General features: G+C 32.2%; 1 protein-coding gene across 1 annotated transcript; it reads right to left on the bottom strand.

Moving 5' to 3' along the window:
• Window positions 1-889: 889 nt before the first annotated feature.
• LOC134708648 (lysosomal cholesterol signaling protein-like) lies at window positions 890-16777 on the bottom strand. Its single transcript, XM_063569295.1, has 13 exons — window positions 16670-16777; window positions 15792-15960; window positions 15272-15427; window positions 13899-13982; window positions 12766-12977; window positions 11936-12029; window positions 10879-11131; window positions 10211-10521; window positions 9763-9858; window positions 7408-7472; window positions 6586-6618; window positions 3283-3423; window positions 890-2714 (listed from the first exon to the last, which is right to left on the bottom strand). Exons 1-13 carry the CDS (start codon window positions 16714-16716, stop codon window positions 2504-2506), a joined length of 1872 nt encoding a protein of 623 aa, XP_063425365.1. The 5' UTR covers window positions 16717-16777; the 3' UTR covers window positions 890-2503.
• Window positions 16778-21315: the final 4538 nt, after the last annotated feature.

Below are 21315 nucleotides of genomic sequence, written 5' to 3'. Positions count from 1 at the left end.
ATACCCCAATGATGATTGTGGCCAAGTTTGGTTCAATTTGGCCCAGTAGTTTCAGAGGAGAAGATTTTTGTAAAAGTTAACAACGACGACGGACGCCGGACGACGACGGACGCCGGACGCAAAGTGATGGGAAAAGCTCACTTGGCCCTTCGGGCCAGGTGAGCTAAAAATGTAAATTATTAAATGCAAAACAAAAAGCACAAATTTAATGTATATATTTGAATGCAAAACAAATAGCACAAAATAAATATATACTGAATTTGAATGCTAAACAAATAGCACAAAATAAATGTATATTATTAAATGTAAAAGTAATGAATTGATTCAGTTACAGTGTTTATTGTTTTTATAATAAATCAAATGTAAAATTAATTACTTTTAAAACAAAATAATTCCATTACAGACGTGCTTCATTAGGATTCCATTCCATAAATATATATATAAATTTAATGGTGTTTAAAAAAAAAAAAAACTTCAAATGGCATGATTCACAACATTCTTATCTAAAATTCTCCATCATAAATTAAGAATCTATGAATTAACTAAGGTTCCAACTCACTCAGGCCAAGTTGACTTTGGATAAATTCAACTGTTCTTTTAAATAAACATCTCTGGTTTTCAAATGTTCAGATTGAATCGTTCCCTAGTAGGAAGCACATTCCAATAAACGCTTCAGGAGCACCAAATTCATATTAAGTCTTATTTTCATTTTTTTTTCTCCATATCAAGGTTACACAAACTAGTACCAAAACAAAAAGCTTAACTTTATTTGTAATTCACTGTTATAAACATTTATACTTTTTCTTTGAATCATTAGAAAATCAATTAAAACTACAAAAGGAAGTATTTAATGTTTAACTAAGAATGACTCCAAACCATTAATGTAAAAAGTAATTTAGAAATATTTTAGAAACTAAAATCTAGTATTAGCTTTGTTTGGTCATAAAAATATCCAGTATTTACAGTTTTGGTATGGAAAATATCTAGTGTCCCCTGTTTTCAAAACATTTCAAGCTTTCAATGTTATAAAGAAAATGAACCATATCCCATAAAAATCACCAAAAAAGTTTAAAGTTGCAAAATTTACATAAAGCAAAATAAATGAATACAATGTTGAAATAGTTTATACATTACATGTTTGCTAACAATTTATGACAGCAACTCTTCAAAGAATAAAAACAAAGTAAATGGTACAATTTATTGTGTAAAGAATGATTTTGTGATAGGGGTAAATTTACCAAGATATACAATCACTTAATATGATCTATTAAAGACAATCAAACTTATGTCTTAGAAGAAAACAAATAAAAACCTTATAGAAGGTTTGAACATAAAATTGGTAAAATTCAAACTCAACAGAAATGAAGCACTTTACTGAGACTGTGATGAAATGCAATTAATATAAATTATAACAGGCAAAGAAATACATATATGTATCAAGCAAATTATAAATGTTTGAAAAATCTGATGAGAAATTGTAAAAACGTTCAGTTTATAAAGTTTAAAATGATTAATAAACACAGTATTGACATACAACATACAGTAAAGTCTATAGCAAGAATGGCAAATAGGAATATAATATCAATAACTATTTTTTGTAAAAAAAAACTTTAACAGAGATTTAGATTATTCCATACAGAAGATTTAGAAAATATGCGAGATTTCCTTTACACCCGTGTTTTAGGACCACCATAAATATCCAAAGCATGAATAAGAATATAAAATATGTCATTGTAACAAAAATAACTTTGTAAGCTTTATGTTATCCTGGGACTAATACATGTTCTATCTATCTATAAGTCTGATAATAACATCAGTAACATTTTCAACAAAATAATTCATAAAGTGTCTCACCTGCAACTGATGCTCTCAATATGAAAATGTGTTACGTATTAACAGGTTCTCTTATCAGTAAAATGCTGAATCAAAATGCAATCCTTCTTACAAAATGATTTTAATGAATGATCCCTTTCGACATTATGAAATGAGTAGGTGTTTATAGGGTCAATATTAGCCCTAATATATCAATTAACATAGTTTGAGTATCACAATATTCTAAATAGGGCCTTTCAGTATCATGAAATTTGTTTGATATTAATTACTGGATTTAATTGACATATAATATAACTTTGGAGCTGTTACTTTATACTTGGTTTCCTTCTTTTAATCAAATAAGTATAGAGTTATCTCCCATTTGATGTACGTATGTTAAATTTATGTTTCATGATTAATGATTCAAGATAAAATTTGTGTTATCTACTAGTATTTATAATTTGTTGGTTTCTTTTAGCCACTTTTCTGAACAATTTCTTTTTCTTAAAATGTATCAATAACAGGGAAACTGAATGATTTCAATGAACTCAACAATGTGAAATACCAGAAATGATAACTCTTAAACAATGGGAGACAATTCATATTTGAAGAAAACATTTATAAACAGATTGGATAAAAGTCAGCACTATGTTTCAATCATATCACAATATACGATCATATACTCTGAATTTTAATCATATTCTTCTTCTTCAATAAATTTGTAAAAATATGGCAGGTCATGAAAATGATGTTCCTTGGTCACATGACTAACAATGTGTCCTGTAACAAGAGTACGTCCATATTCTATAGCCTCTCCCCTATCATGTGCTAAACCAACCTCTAGTAACCAGTCACACATGTCTGTTCCTGTAAATACTTGCTTGTATTCTTTTAATCTATACCTGAAATAATATTATATCTTTGTTATATTTCTGTGAACAAAATATATGCCATTTATAACAAATGAAATACTACTTTACAATATTGTAAAGTCAGAAATTATTGCGAGGTTTTTATTATTGCGAAGAATGCGTCAAGAGTTGTAAATGCAATAATTTAAACTCGCATTTTCAAATATTTTACATGAATTAAACAGAATTTTTCTCAATTAGTAAAAATTAAAATCGTATTTGTCTAAAATACAAAATCGCAATAATAAATGCACGCAATAAGTTCTGAATTTACAGTACTAGATGTCTGTTGGATTGTTATGTAATGGTTTGCTGTCAGATTGATGTATACCCTAAATCTCTTATTCATATATTAATGTTTAAAATGCATTAAACACAATTTGTTTGAATCCAATTACTTTATTTTCTAAAAGTTATTATTTGTAACATTAATTTTACATGGAGATTAAAATTACAAGGCATAACTACAGTGTAAATTTCTGTGTAAAATAGGTAGAATTCCCTAAGCAACAACGTGTTTTGCTTTTGAATGTCCTAATTAATAGCTAACAGTACTTACTTTAAATCTTTAACAATAGCTTTAGAACAATTATTTTTGTGGTATTTTTTAAACTGTTCACATAAATGCATTGTTTCTTCATCTAGTTCTGAGGAATCTGGAAGTGTCACAATTTCTACTCCATAAACAAGTTTACGCCATCTGCAATATACACACATTCAAAATATCAGTTATTCCATAAATTCAGATATTCATATAATGAAATGAAAATGAGTTTCTATCCATAGAAAATACATATATAATTAAATATCTAACTTAATTTAGTATCAATGTAATTATAGACAAACCATAACATTTTGGTTCAATTTACCTGCATAACTAACCACTGATATAAATGACTCATAGAAAGAATTCTTTAAAAATGTTGTAGGATGTCATGTGATAATTTGTTGTAGGATGTCATGTGATAATTTGTTGTAGGATGTCATGTGATAATTTGTTGTAGGATGTCATGTGATAATTTGTTGTAGAATTGATTGATTGGTGTTTAACACCACTTTAAACACTCTTGTGCTACTTCATGGTGGTCAGGTTTTATTGGTGGAAGAATCCCAGTGACTGGATAGAACTTACCTTTGCAAAACTGACAATTCTGGTGAATAAAGATTGTAGTCAATTACACCTACCATGTGCCGGATTCAAACTCACAACCTTGGTGTTGACTGGCTAGTGATACAGTAGTAGTATAACTTAGACTACTTGATTACCAAGGCCCCCAGGAGCATTATGTGATGTAAATAAAAAATTTGTAGGAATGTCGTGATAACATGTTGTAGGAATGTCATGTGATAACATGTTGTAGGAATGTCATGTGATAACATGTTGTAGGAATGTCATGTGATAACATGTTGTAGGAATGTCATGTGATAACATGTTGTAGGAATGTCGTGATAACATGTTGTAGGAATGTCATGTGATAACATGTTGTAGGAATGTCATGTGATAACATGTTGAAGGAATGTCATGTGATAACATGTTGTAGGAATGTCATATGATAAGATCTTGAAGAAATGTCTTGTGATAACATGTTGTAGGAATGTCATGTGATAACATGTTGTAGGAATGTCATGTGATAACATGTTGTAGGAATGTCATGTGATAAGATTTTGAAGAAATGTCTTGTGATAACATGTTGTAGGAATGTCATGTAATAACATCTATTAGAAATGTCACGTTCTATGATTCTATGAAGGTGCTATACTATATAGGATGACTAACATTTCATTCAAACAAAAACAATTAAAAACTAGAGGCTCTAAAGAGCCTGTGTCTCTCACCTTGGTATATGTGAATTAAACAAAGGAAGCAGACAGTTCATGACAAAATTGTGTTTAGGTGATTGTGATGTGTTTGTACATCTTACTTTACGGAACATTCTTGCTGCTTACAATTATCTCTATCTATAATGAACTTGTCCGTGTAGTTTCAGTGGAAAATGTTAGTAAAAAATTACAAATTTTATGAAAATTGTTAAAAATTGATTATAACGGACAATAACTTCTTAGGGGGTCAATTGACCATTTTGGTCATTTTGACTTATTTTTGAGTCTTAAATTGCTGTACATTATTGCTGTTTACAGTTTATCTCTATCTATAACATTATAATAATATTCAAGATAATGACCCAAAACAGCAAAATTCCTTAAAATTACCAATTTAGGGGCAGCAACCCAACAATGGGTTGTCTGATACTCTAAAGATTTCAGGGCAGATAGATCTTGACCAGATAAACAATTTTTCCCCATGTCAGATTTGCTCTAAATGCTTTGGTTTTTGAGTAATAACCAACAACTGCATTTAACCTCCATGTTCTATTTTTAGCCATGGCGGCCATCTTGGTTGGTTGGCCGGGTATCAAAACACAAATTTTAAACTAGATACATCAATGATGATTGTGGCCAAGTTTGGATTAATTTGGCCCGGTAGTTTTAGAGGAGAAGATTTTTGTAAAAGATGATGGAGATTTACGAATAAAGGTTAAAAATTGACTATAAATGGCAATAACTCCTAATTTTGGTCATGTTGACCTATTTGTAAATCTTACTTTGCTGAACATTATTGCTGTTTACAGTTTCTCTCCATCTATAAAAATATTCAAGATAATAACCAAAAACAGTACAATTTCCTTAATATTACCAATTTAGGGGCAGCAACCCAACAATGGGTTGTCTGATTCATCTAAAGATTACAGGGCAGATAGATCTTGACCAGATAAACAATTTTACCCCATGTCAGATTTGCTCTAAACACTTTGGTTTTTGATTTATAAGCCAAAAACTGCATTTTACCCCTCTGTTCTATTTTTAGCCATGGGGGCCATCTTGGTTAGTTGGCCAGGTAACAAAACACAAATTTTAAACTAGATACATCAATGATGATTGTGGCCAAGTTTGGATTAATTTGGCCAGGTAGTTTCAGAGGAGAAGATTTTTGTAAAAGATGATGGAGATTTACGAAAAAAGGTTAAAAATTGACTATAAAGGGCAACAACTCCTAAAGGGGTCAACTGACCATTTTGGCCATTTTGACTTATTTGTAAATCTTACTTTGCTGAACATTATTGCTGTTTACAGTTTATCTCCATCTATAATAATATTCAAGATAATAACCAAAAACAGTAAAATTTCCTTAAAATTACCAATTTAGGGGCAGCAACCCAACAATGGGTTGTCGGATTCATCTAAAAATTTCAGGGCAGATAGATCTTGACCAGACAAACAATTTTATCCCATGTCAGATTTGCTCTAAATGCTTTGGTTTTTGAGTTATAAGCCAAAAACTGCATTTTACCCCTATGTTCTATTTTAAGCCATGGCGGCCATCTTGGTTGGTTGGCCGGGTAACAAAACACAAATTTTAAACTAGATACATCAATGATGATTGTGGCCAAGTTTGATTTAATTTGGCCCAGTAGTTTCAGAGGAGAAGATTTTTGTAAAAGTCAACGACGACGGACGACGACAGACGACGGACGACGACAGACGACGAACGCCGGACGCCAAGTGATGAGAAAAGCTCACTTGGCCTTTTGGCCAGGTGAGCTAAAAATATATAAAATTGAACATCTCCAATCTTTAGTTTTAAAACATAAATCTATTTAGGTACACATATATATTGATAGATGAAAGAAAAAGTTTTTGTCCCTCTGATAATTCTAGCTGCATTAAATACAAATAAATTCCAAAATTGGAGCACTGAACAAATTAACATGCAATATAAAGCACATTTGAATCCAAGACAACACTTACTGCCATATCATTGTTACAACATGCCATGCATTACAACAAATATAAAGACGGTTACCTTTTTAACAATTTACGTTTTAAGTTGACCAAGCTACAATATAACCATTACATCTATATACATATTGACTAAAGTGGTATAATTTTTAAATCATTCATAAGTTTCACATCTTTAATATATTTTAAAAGGAAATTAACCATTTAACAGGAATGGGATGGATTACACAATAGAATATCTATATATTTCAGGTATACAGGAAATGGAGACATAATCATCAACACATTTAACCAAATGTTAAAGAAATTATCTGTTCATTTATCTTTTTCATGGAAATGCACTTGTTTAAATAGTTTAATCTTATGTCAAAATTTGTGTACAATCAAACCTGTATTAATGGCATACAATACAGTTACAGGGAAAGTAATGACGTTGCTAACATAAATTGTTATTTTAGCGACGTCAAACTGTGTTTTATTGGAAAAAGATTCAGTGTTCGACTGATTTTTATCATTCAAACTTATTTAACTTGAAAACAAGTTCATGGACCCCTCTTTTTTACATTGATATAAATCAAATATGAGAATTTGAGTCAAATCAAATATGAGAATTTGAGTAAAATGAAATATGAGAATTTGAGTCAAATAGGTGAAAATGAATTTGAAAGCTAGTGCCCCTTGAATTCATGAGTTTGAAAGTGTGTTAAAGTTAATGAAATGTATTAAATGTATGCCAATTTGATTAAATTTATTTTTCTGAAGTAGTCAATATACTCATGTGCAAACAAAATTTATTGGATTTCAAGCATGGGTTTGTTTAAAAAGCAAGGAAGAACTTCATATTAGAAATACTATTCTATCTATTAGAGAATTACATCGTACATACCTTTTTATACATGGCAAGAATATTAATCTAGTATCAAACCCAAATATGGCAAATATAATAAATCCCTGAAAAATAAAGTAGTTTTGTAAATTTAACTTTTTATAATTGTTCAATAGCCTTATAAATAATTCACCAAAATCTGTTGTAAATTCAGAAATATTTGCATGTATATATTATCCCAACTGAACACAAAATTTATAACATATTTGCAAGATTTTTCTAATTTATTTTTAGGAAAGGCTGCATACAAATACTGATCAACACTGCCATCAGAAACAAAACTTCTAATGAATGTGATAATAATCCTGTCTCAATTTCCTTTTATGTCAATACAACAACATTACTTAGTGGCAGATCCAGAAATTTTCATAAGTGGGGGCCCACTCTGGTAATTTTTCAAAGAGTCCCTATATAAGCAAACCAATTTTTCCAAAACAAAAAAAAGAGGGACCCTCTTAGGCAGTCAGTAAGCCCACACTTATGAAAATTTCCCTTCCCCCTTAAAATCAGCCTCTGTTTCTCAATTTACAACATAAGCAAACTTCTCTAATTTCAAGACTATTTATACATTTTCAAAATAATAGATTATCTTTTTAATAATCAATATGTGGTTTGTTTGATTTCATTTTTTTTTGCTTTTCCTCTTAATATGCTAGCATGACATCTTGAAAAGGGCACCCATTTCAGATGAAATCACATTAAAAGAACACATTTTTTTGCAATCATTGAAAAAGGAAGATAAAGAATTATTGTATAACACTCAGTGCAGCTGTAGAATCAACAGTTAATCAATGAATGAAACATGAATTTTATATGAATTTAAAGAGAGGCTACATGACAAAAAGTAAAATCACAAAAATACTGAACTCAGAGGAATTTCAATTTGGAAAGTCCATAATCCCATGGCAAAATCAAAACGCATCAAAAACGAATGGACAAGAACTGTCATATTCCTGACTTGGTACAGGCATTTTCAAATGTAGAAAATGGTGGATTAAACCTGGTTCTATAGCGCTAACCCTCTCACTTTAATAACAGTCTCATCAAATTCCGCTACATTTACATGATGGGTTACATAAACAGTCACAATTAATAATATAGTCAAAATATGGGTACATCAGTCATCATTGTATAACAATTTTAAAAGGAACAATTTAACAGGACACAAACACATCTACTATCTACGAACACATGGATTGATTTGCGTGTCAGACGTCAGAAAAATTATATACGTCACATAAATTTGTCGTTCAATGTGCATACAAACAATTTTAAAATTTACATAGGCAATGTACGCATACAGGGTTAAAAAATCAAAAGTATATAAGAATAAATTACAGAAATAGACCGAGATTCAAACTAGTCCAAAAGTTATACATAGAATTTATGAGAATCCAAAACTTTTAAAAGGAACAATTTAACAGGACACAAAAACATCTACTATCTACGAACACATGGATTGATTTGAGTGTCTGACGTCAGAAAAATTATATACGTCACATAAATTTGTCGTTCAATGTGCATACAAACAATTTTAAAATTTACATAGGCAATGTACGCATACAGGGTTAAAAAATCAAAAGTATGTAAGAATAAATTACAGAAATAGACCGAGATTCAAACTAGTCCAAAAGTTAAACATAGAATTTATGAGAATCCAAAACTTTTAAAAGGAACAATTTAACAGGACACAAAAACATCTACTATCTACGAACACATGGATTGATTTGAGTGTCTGTCGTCAGAAAAATTATATACGTCACATAAATTTGTCGTTCAATGTGCATACAAACAATTTTAAAATTTACATAGGCAATGTACGCATACAGGGTTAAAAAATCAAAAGTATGTAAGAATAAATTACAGAAATAGACGGAAATTCAAAAACTAGTCCAAAAGTTATACATAGAATTTATGAGAATCCAAAACTTTTAAAAGGAACAATTTAACAGGACACAAAAACATCTACTATCTACGAACACATGGATTGATTTGAGTGTCTGTCGTCAGAAAAATTATATACGTCACATAAATTTGTCGTTCAATGTGCATACAAACAATTTTAAAATTTACATAGGCAATGTACGCATACAGGGTTAAAAAATCAAAAGTATGTAAGAATAAATTACAGAAATAGACCGAAATTCAAAAACTAGTCCAAAAGTTATACATAGAATTTATGAGAATCCAAAAATTGTTAATTCCACTACGCCATTGATTGATTTTGACGTTTGTGGTTCAACGTATATAGTAATTCATAATAGAAATATATCATAATGACATATTATAGACAAATATCATACTGACAGGATCTTTCAAAGTACAAAGAGACAGCAAACCATCAAACAGACTTACCTGTCCATAGTTCATCACACCGTCAAGGAATTCTACTTCTACATATGTTCCAGTTGTAACTTTATTAAAAAGTCTCCATGTACACAAAAATAGTCCCTGGAAACAATTATGTTAAATTTTTAATACAAAGTTTCTATGAAACACTAGAAACAAATTACTTAATGGAGTTAGTTCAATTTTTTGAGTTATTTGTTATAACAAACGTGACAACATTTTTTGTCCTAGCATGCATTCTGTTTTTAAACTAGATTTCGTGAAAAGTTGCAATTGATGCTAATTGAGATATAGTAAAAGAAGCTGATATATACTGAAATGGTATAAAAAAACATATTTTCCATCTTGTCATTGTCAATCCAGTAATTTGCCTTTTATGCCAAAACCCCCTAAAACAGAACAGGTCTATCTGGAACATCTCAAAGTAACTACAAATACCAAAGTTCATTCTTACCATAAACATAGAAACTTGACACAGAACTAACATCAACATAAATCTGTTACTTTGGAAATCATCTTTAACTTTCCTTGATCGATTGCTGCCTACAGAATCTTCATCTGGTATAGCTACGACAGATGTATTATACTTCCTGAGTAGACCTGCACACCTACGTCTCTGTTCAATACCACACGTGCCATACACACACTGTTCTACCTCATAGGTCTCTGTAAGGCTGTCACTACTGGTACTGGACGTGTCAGAGATCAGACTTTCTGTCTCTTTAGGGAAAGGCACTATATCTTCTATACTGGTTCTTCCTACTCCTATAAAGTGTTACAAAATATAAATAAAGGGAGTAGATAATACAAGGAAGCACATTAAATTTTCAAAATTATATCTTTGTGTAAAATTATACAGTTTACAGAAACCTTTTCAACCTTAACTAAAACAGAAAACAAATATCCCTTCATTTATAATTAAGCAATGTATTTTATTTAATTTAACTGAATAAAGAAATCAACAGTGACATGGTAGGGAAATGAAAATACAATATATACTTAAACAGGTTTCATTATTGTTCCTGTACTTCATATTTTTACATTTGTATGTTCACAAAAAGTGTTATAAATTATTTTTTTGCTTTTTAGTATAATTTAAAACCCCTTTGTAACAATATTTACCTTCACATGAGTTATCACAGTTGTTACAGTTACTTATAGATCTATAATCCTCCTCATTACTGTCTCTCCTTCCTAACAACCTACAGCGACTGTCATCCTTCATTCCATCATTCTTCTTTCTCTTACTGTTTAATATGTCGCCATTCTTTTGTTCTCGTAATTTAGAATACGCTGATGAATTCCTTTGTTTCAGTATTAGACAGACAATGTTTATTGCACTACACAAGGTCAAGATTATAAGGGATAAGATGGTCTGTAAAAGAATAAAAAATAGGTACAATAATATATATATATATATAATATATTCTACCACTACATCAGGTGTGATTAAATATCTCTCACTATAGACATTATAAATCAGCTAATAAATAGAAGTATATGTATGCATAAAGTAAACAGTACTACATAGAATTAAGAATTCTAGTGGCAGGACGACTTATGAAAAGAAATATTATTGGACAGTTAGACTTGTTGTCATATATGTTTTACTATTGTCTCTGCTGTTAGTGTTGGTATCACTACACATTATAAAATGCATATTATTTCTCAAAACTATATGTATCTATTTTAATTTATCTTTGATTCTTGTTTCCCCAATAATAAAATATGATACAGGTGAGACACATGTAGTTATTATAACACATGTAGTTATTATAACACATGTCTCAGCTGTTTCACATAATATAAACAATCTGTGTTACGTTTCACTGAAGTCAGAAGCTGTCAGTATGTTAATATTTTACAAGAAAACAAAGAGATACTAGATGTTTCTTTTTTGTACAGTGCATTTCTATCTTATAAAGTTTTACATAAAGAAGGGAAAAAACTTTTAAGAAAACTGGTTTATTATTGTTGTTTGTATTTCAATAATATTGACTAAGTGCCTTGACAAATAATCAGTCACATTTCAGTTTGAAGTTAATGAAGCATAATTATGTTGTGCTAACTTAGTTTAGATATACGTTATAACTTAAAGAAACAACAAAATAAACCTAGAAGTTTTGTTATTGTTGCAAACATTGAATATAAAATAAATGGTTGTTATCTGTATTCCTACCTGATCAGCCCCATAATGGAAAGAAGGGTCTATTTCAGCATGCATGTGATGTCCCGCCATCATAATTAATAAACCTGTACAAAACATTGGAATCCTACAAAGGTGAACAAATCATCATTAATTGATCACTAAGACTTAAAATGCTGTACAGAACATTGGAATCCTACAAAGGTGAACAAATCATCATTAATTGATCACTAAGACTTAAAATGCTGTACAGAACATTGGAATCCTACAAAGGTGAACAAATCATCATTAATTGATCACTAAGACTTAAAATGCTGTACAGAACATATATATCTAACATAACAAAGGTGTAGAATGTATGATTAATTCATCACTTATAATGCTGAAAACATTTCATTGCTTATAACTTTTATAATGTTTTTGACAGGGAGGAACTTTCAGTTCAATATTTATCTACCAAAAAGTGAGACATGAATGGAAGTAAGGCTCACACTGGATCCAAGGCAAACCCCTTATAAACAGTACAAGGGTGATTTCTCCTGATTTTAAGGTGTTGACAATAAAATTTGCTGTCAAAATAATGATTTCGGTAAAAGATATAATAAAGTATAAGAATCTTTTTTTTATATAAAGATTAGACCGTTGGTTTTCCTGTTTGTGTGGTTTTACACAAGTAATTTTTTGGGTGCCCTTTATAGCTTGCTGTTTGGCTGTACCTTGACCTATAATGGTTTGCTTTTATAAATTGTGACTTGGATGGAGAGTTGTCTCATTGGCACATCTTCCTATATCTATCTATATAATTCAAATGTTATTGGAGTGTTCTACTACATGTATCAAATATATATTAAAGGAATACCAACCCAAAACCAGCAAGTATCAGCCACCATCTTATTCTGAGTACAAAACATAAACTTTTACAATGGAGGAAGTACAAACACAGGGAGATAACTGCAGTCCAACATCTTGTTGACAGAACTCCAACTAGAATTAAGGTGAACTGAACCAAATGTACCCATGTGATTGGTTGGGTGTGGGTACCTTCATATGTAATCAATCCTAAACAGCTAAACACCTGTAAAGTAAAATAACGTATTACATAATTATGATGTGTTGGAGTGGGTACCTTCATACGTAATCAATTCTCAACAGCTAAACAAATAATAACCTAATTATGACGTGTTGAGTGTGGATACCTTCATACGTAATCAATTCTCAACAGCTTAACACCTATAAAGTAAAATAATGTAAATTACAAATGTCTCAGTAACAAAAGTTTAAAACTTTGACAGTTTGTGTCCCTATATGTGTAAATATGTGTACCATTGTAATTCTTGGTTCAATTAACTCATCAGTAAACTCTTGATAGATTGGTTTATTCATTGGTCTCTTTAGTGCAAATAGGGGGGGGGGGGGGGGGGAGTTACTTATGAATTCACTGAACATTTACAAACACCTGTTTTTTTCTGAGGTAACAGTTTGGTCTTTGAAATGTCAATTGGTAGAAACTTTTCTGCATTATAACCAAAATCCAATTAAGGATGTACTTGGGTGAGGTTTTGGAATTTGTGTCAAATGTTCGGACTCCTTGGTGTTTTTCCATAAAGTACAATTGTAAAATATTTTGCCCAATAACACCCATTTATTTTTTCATGTACGACTTAATAGCTCATGAAAGGTCGTTTGCCAAAATTTTAGAAGATTCTTAATTTTCTTTCTTTTGTTTTGAGACCTAATAATACCAATGCAAATATAAGGTAAAAGTCTGAGTCAGCCTTTTCCTGCCATATTTCAAATCTCAAATATCTCGAAAAGGAGGTCCATGACCTATCAATATTTTTAGCTTATTTTTTATCCTTAATAATTGATGCTCTACCAGCTTATAGTATCAATTTTAACTTCTTTTACAATTAATTAATTTTTACCTAACCTCACCTAAGTACATCCTTAATAAGTGTAGTGTTTTCTATCATAAAACGTTGTTATAAGTACTTACATGAGCCACACAGAAACAAAGAAGAAACTGATGTGGCATCTTCTTATATCTGCCACTCAGGAACATTAAAACTACAACCCATATCTGTCAAAATTATAAAGGTACTTATAATAAGAATGTATAATTAAGAAAAACAAATCTTCACCACTCCTTAACTATATTATCTTAACTGTTGCATTCTCTTGAATTTGCTTTTGATAATCTTTTCATCTCAACACAGATTTACATATTTTAAAAAAGTCTGTTTTATCACAAGACATTGTTTTTACAACAATGACACTGAACATAACTGAAAAAAATAGCTTAACAATGTTGTTTTGACATGATTATGTGGCATTACAAAAATAACATTGCGTCTTATACCCCTTAAACTGGTAAAGGTTCACACTAGTACTAACTAAACAAGTACAAAGAAAGCCCTCAAAAATATGAAATAAAAAAATAACCCATTTTTTGGTGTATATTTGTGCAGAAATTAAAACAATATTCTATCAGTCCTAATATTCCATTGAAAATGTGCATCCTAAAACTATCAAACCTAGGATTATAAAATGCCTATTAGTATTGTCTTCAAAGTTTAACTCCAATACTAGATTTCAAGCTTAGAATACGATTTTAAAATCAAGGTTTATAAAAGCAGGGGAAGGAGATAAATAAATTTGATATTTACACAAAGTATATAATTAACCTACCTTACAAAACATCAAGAAAATAAAACAAAAATTAACAGTATACATAATAACTAAATGATGCCAAACATACAGATTAATATATATGGCCTTTTCTGACACAATAAATCATTTAGAAACTACTTGACCAACAGATATATATATCTAGATTCTACTGCTTCATTGACATTTAAATTTTCAAATTTACTACCCAATGCTCAAAATAAACATTAGCATGAGAAGCCCCTAAAATCATGACACAAAGAAGACGAGATAAAGTAGTACCAGCTAAAGGTATGAAGAAATGGTAACAGTTAAAAATTATACAAATAGTAAAATTAGAGCATTTTTTGTTATAACTTTTGTTCTTAAAAAAAAAAACATCTATAATTTTTTTGGTTATTTTCAAATAAATGAAAATACACAGGAATATATACCATATATAATTTTGTTAACTACTACCTTTATGATAACCTTAATTCATTTATGACTTGTGTATAGAATATAAAATAAAGTATATGAATGTGCCTGTCCCAAGTCAGGAGCTTATAATTTAGTGGTTGTTGTTTATTATGTGTTACATATTTGTTTTTCATTCATTTTTCCATAAATAAGGCAATTAGTTCTCTTGGTGGAATTGTTTTTCATTCTCATTTCGGGGCAATCATACCACATCTTCTTTTTTACATATCTATGAGTACTTACACTGCAGACTAAGCTAATGATACTAGTATCAAATGAAGTCTCCAACATCAGTGTTTTATAGTCCAGCTCACTATTTACTACAACTGTTAACATTTTAGCTGACACAAACATGATGGGCGCTGACAAGAATGTTCCAGCTACCATTCCAGTGGCCACCTAAAATCATACAAATTTGAATTCTTTTGACTCCCATATTAACTGCAATATATATTGTAACTCATTTGGCTTTCTCATGTGTGAATTTGTTTACTTTAGAGAGATATCGATATAGAAATTTATAGTTTTAAATTATTTAATATATAAAAAAACAAGAGAACTCTAATATCTTTATTTTCTACAAATTTGATGGAAAACACCATTATTTTAATGAATTAAAAAAAAAAATATTAAAATTTGTTTTTCTAAAAAAAGAGAACATTCCAAAGTATATACATTCTTTCCATATATACAACTGTTGGATGGTTGTTTTATTGGCAATCATATAATTATCACACTCTATGCATTTCTAATTTCTACTTACAATATCTTGTCCAATAGAGTAGTGGCTGGCGTATAAGAAGACAGATGGCGCTGTTGGGAATGTACCGTATAAGAAGCCAAACATACTCAGTGACTCTGTAGTGTTCTTGTCACTATAGGATTTCTCTAAAGCACCAACAACTTCCCATGTTATTAATGGCAGGATTAACCTATTAATTAAACATACATTTTCTATAATATTTTTAATGTGAATAATTAATATGTATGTCCAGATTTCATTTAATTTAATAAGTGATATACAATGGATTCTAACATGACGTCCTGCATACGCTTTGAGTACACACTGTGATTAAATATGAATTTATTTCCTCGGCTGTTCCGATAGTACTCCCACGTCATAAGCTTTTTTATGAATGAGCTTTTCAACGTCATAGAACGATGCCGTAAGAATATAATCATTTTACGGGAAAATACATGCTGGTGAAACCGAAAATCATCACAACAAGGAAAGGTAAGCAAACGATGCTAAAATGTGGTATAAGCCATTGGTTTTAAATATATAAGACATATAAGTAAACTACCATTTAAATTCATCCAAAACTATCTAAATCACTAATTCATGACCTATATAAAAGGCTTTTTTATTATGTATAATCCTAAATACTTACGCTTTAGCTGCTATTAGATGTACTGGTACAATAAGTTGTGGACCCATCTGGCCTGATATTTTCACTTCTAAACTAAGACCAAGATAAAATAAAGCTGCCCCAGAGAAAGCAACATAGATACTTACGCTTTAGCTGCTATTAGAAGTACTGGTACTATAAGTTGTGGACCCATCTGGCCTGATATTTTCCCTACTAAACTAAGACCAAGATAAAATAAAGCTGACCCAGAGAAAGCAACATAGATACTTACGCTTTAGCTGCTATTAGAAGTACTGGTACAATAAGTTGTGGACCCATCTGGCCTGATATTTTCCCTACTAAACTAGGACCAAGATAAAACAAAGCTGCCCCAGAGAAAGCAACATAGATACTTACGCTTTAGCTGCTATTAGAAGTACTGGTACTATAAGTTGTGGACCCATCTGGCCTGATATTTTCCCTACTAAACTAAGACCAAGATAAAACAAAGCTGCCTCAGAGAAAGCAACATAGATACTTACGCTTTAGCTGCTATTAGAAGTACTGGTACTATAAGTTGTGGACCCATCTGGCCTGATATTTTCCCTACTAAACTAGGACCAAGATAAAACAAAGCTGCCCCAGAGAAAGCAACATAGATACTTACGCTTTAGCTGCTATTAGAAGTATTGGTACTATAAGTTGTGGCCCCATCTGGCCTGATATTTTCCCTACTAAACTAGGACCAAGATAAAACAAAGCTGCCTCAGAGAAAGCAACATAGATACTTACGCTTTAGCTGCTATTAGAAGTACTGGTACTATAAGTTGTGGACCCATCTGGCCTGATATTTTCCCTACTAAACTAGGACCAAGATAAAACAAAGCTGCCCCAGAGAAAGCATCATAGATACTTACGCTTTAGCTGCTATTAGAAGTACTGGTACTATAAGTTGTGGACCCATCTGGCCTGATATTTTCCCTACTAAACTAAGACCAAGATAAAACAAAGCTGCCCCAGAGAAAGCAACATAGATACTTACGCTTTAGCTGCTATTAGAAGTACTGGTACTATAAGTTGTGGACCCATCTGGCCTGATATTTTCCCTACTAAACTAAGACCAAGATAAAATAAAGCTGACCCAGAGAAAGCAACATAGATACTTACGCTTTAGCTGCTATTAGAAGTACTGGTACTATAAGTTGTGGACCCATCTGGCCTGATATTTTCCCTACTAAACTAAGACCAAGATAAAATAAAGCTGACCCAGAGAAAGCAACATAGATACTTACGCTTTAGCTGCTATTAGAAGTATTGGTACTATAAGTTGTGGACCCATCTGGCCTGATATTTTCCCTACTAAACTAAGACCAAGATAAAATAAAGCTGCCCCAGAGAAAGCAACATAGATACTTACGCTTTAGCTGCTATTAGAAGTACTGGTACTATAAGTTGTGGCCCCATCTGGCCTGATATTTTCCCTACTAAACTAAGACCAAGATAAAATAAAGCTGCCCCAGAGAAAGCAACATAGATACTTACGCTTTAGCTGCTATTAGAAGTACTGGTACTATAAGTTGTGGCCCCATCTGGCCTGATATTTTCCCTACTAAACTAAGACCAAGATAAAACAAAGCTGCCCCAGAGAAAGCAACATAGATACTTACGCTTTAGCTGCTATTAGAAGTACTGGTACTATAAGTTGTGGCCCCATCTGGCCTGATATTTTCCCTACTAAACTAAGACCAAGATAAAACAAAGCTGCCCCAGAGAAAGCAACATAGATACTTACGCTTTAGCTGCTATTAGAAGTACTGGTACTATAAGTTGTGGACCCATCTGGCCTGATATTTTCCCTACTAAACTAAGACCAAGATAAAATAAAGCTGCCCCAGAGAAAGCAACATAGATACTTACGCTTTAGCTGCTATTAGAAGTACTGGTACTATAAGTTGTGGACCCATCTGGCCTGATATTTTCCCTACTAAACTAAGACCAAGATAAAACAAAGCTGACCCAGAGAAAGCAACATAGATACTTACGCTTTAGCTGCTATTAGATGTACTGGTACTATAAGTTGTGGACCCATCTGGCCTGATATTTTCCCTACTAAACTAAGACCAAGATAAAACAAAGCTGCCCCAGAGAAAGCAACATAGATACTTACGCTTTAGCTGCTATTAGAAGTACTGGTACTATAAGTTGTGGACCCATCTGGCCTGATATTTTCCCTACTAAACTAAGACCAAGATAAAATAAAGCTGACCCAGAGAAAGCAACATAGATACTTACGCTTTAGCTGCTATTAGAAGTATTGGTACTATAAGTTGTGGCCCAATCTGGCCTGATATTTTCCCTACTAAACTAAGACCAAGATAAAATAAAGCTGCCCCAGAGAAAGCAACATAGATATTACGCTTTAGCTGCTATTAGAAGTACTGGTACTATAAGTTGTGGACCCATCTGGCCTGATATTTTCCCTACTAAACTAAGACCAAGATAAAATAAAGCTGCCTCAGAGAAAGCAACATAGATACTTACGCTTTAGCTGCTATTAGATGTACTGGTACAATAAGTTGTGGACCCATCTGGCCTGATATTTTCACTTCTAAACTAAGACCAAGATAAAATAAAGCTGCCTCAGAGAAAGCAACATAGATATTACGCTTTAGCTGCTATTAGAAGTACTGGTACTATAAGTTGTGGACCCATCTGGCCTGATATTTTCCCTACTAAACTAAGACCAAGATAAAACAAAGCTGCCCCAGAGAAAGCAACATAGATAGTTACGCTTTAGCTGCTATTAGAAGTACTGGTACAATAAGTTGTGGACCCATCTGGCCTGATATTTTCACTTCTAAACTAAGACCAAGATAAAATAAAGCTGCCTCAGAGAAAGCAACATAGATACTTACGCTTTAGCTGCTATTAGATGTACTGGTACAATAAGTTGTGGACCCATCTGGCCTGATATTTTCACTTCTAAACTAAGACCAAGATAAAATAAAGCTGCCTCAGAGAAAGCAACATAGATATTACGCTTTAGCTGCTATTAGAAGTACTGGTACTATAAGTTGTGGACCCATCTGGCCTGATATTTTCCCTACTAAACTAAGACCAAGATAAAACAAAGCTGCCCCAGAGAAAGCAACATAGATACTTACGCTTTAGCTGCTATTAGAAGTACTGGTACAATAAGTTGTGGACCCATCTGGCCTGATATTTTCCCTACTAAACTAAGACCAAGATAAAACAAAGCTGCCCAAGAGAAAGCAACATAGATACTTACGCTTTAGCTGCTATTAGAAGTACTGGTACTATAAGTTGTGGACCCATCTGGCCTGATATTTTCCCTACTAAACTAAGACCAAGATAAAACAAAGCTGACCCAGAGAAAGAAACATAGATACTTACGCTTTAGCTGCTATTAGAAGTACTGGTACTATAAGTTGTGGACCCATCTGGCCTGATATTTTCCCTACTAAACTAAGACCAAGATAAAACAAAGCTGCCCCAGAGAAAGCATCATAGATACTTACGCTTTAGCTGCTATTAGATGTACTGGTACAATAAGTTGTGGACCCATCTGGCCTGATATTTTCCCTACTAAACTAGGACCAAGATAAAACAAAGCTGACCCAGAGAAAGCAACATAGATACTTACGCTTTAGCTGCTATTAGAAGTACTGGTACTATAAGTTGTGGACCCATCTGGCCTGATATTTTCCCTACTAAACTAAGACCAAGATAAAATAAAGCTGACCCAGAGAAAGCAACATAGATACTTACGCTTTAGCTGCTATTAGAAGTACTGGTACTATAAGTTGTGGACCCATCTGGCCTGATATTTTCCCTACTAAACTAAGACCAAGATAAAACAAAGCTGACCCAGAGAAAGCAACATAGATACTTACGCTTTAGCTGCTATTAGAAGTACTGGTACAATAAGTTGTGGACCCATCTGGCCTGATATTTTCCCCATTAAACTTAGACCAAGATAAAACAAAGCTGCCCCAGAGAAAGCAACATAGATACTTACGCTTTAGCTGCTATTAGAAGTACTGGTACTATAAGTTGTGGACCCATCTGGCCTGATATTTTCCCTACTAAACTAGGACCAAGATAAAATAAAGCTGCCCCAGAGAAAGCAACATAGATACTTACGCTTTAGCTGCTATTAGAAGTACTGGTTCTATAAGTTGTGGACCCATCTGGCCTGATATTTTCCCTACTAAACTAAGACCAAGATAAAACAAAGCTGCCCCAGAGAAAGCAACATAGATACTTACGCTTTAGCTGCTATTAGAAGTATTGGTACTATAAGTTGTGGACCCATCTGGCCTGATATTTTCCCTACTAAACTAAGACCAAGATAAAACAAAGCTGCCCCAGAGAAAGCAACATAGATACTTACGCTTTAGCTGCTATTAGAAGTACTGGTACTATAAGTTGTGGACCCATCTGGCCTGATATTTTCCCTACTAAACTAAGACCAAGATAAAACAAAGCTGCCCCAGAGAAAGCAACATAGATACTTACGCTTTAGCTGCTATTAGAAGTACTGGTACTATAAGTTGTGGACCCATCTGGCCTGATATTTTCCCTACTAAACTAAGACCAAGATAAAACAAAGCTGCCCCAGAGAAAGCAACATAGATACTTACGCTTTAGCTGCTATTAGAAGTACTGGTACTATAAGTTGTGGACCCATCTGGCCTGATATTTTCCCTACTAAACTAAGACCAAGATAAAATAAAGCTGTCCCAGAGAAAGCAACATAGATACTTACGCTTTAGCTGCTATTAGAAGTACTGGTACTATAAGTTGTGGACCCATCTGGCCTGATATTTTCCCTACTAAACTTAGACCAAGATAAAACAAAGCTGTCCCAGAGAAAGCAACATAGATACTTACGCTTTAGCTGCTATTAGATGTACT

The sequence above is a fragment of the Mytilus trossulus genome, chromosome 2, assembly GCF_036588685.1.
Source record: "Mytilus trossulus isolate FHL-02 chromosome 2, PNRI_Mtr1.1.1.hap1, whole genome shotgun sequence".
NCBI lineage: Eukaryota > Metazoa > Mollusca > Bivalvia > Mytilida > Mytilidae > Mytilus > Mytilus trossulus.
The sequence above is the reverse complement of the archived record's forward strand: the minus strand, read 5'-3'. Positions and strand labels throughout refer to the sequence as shown.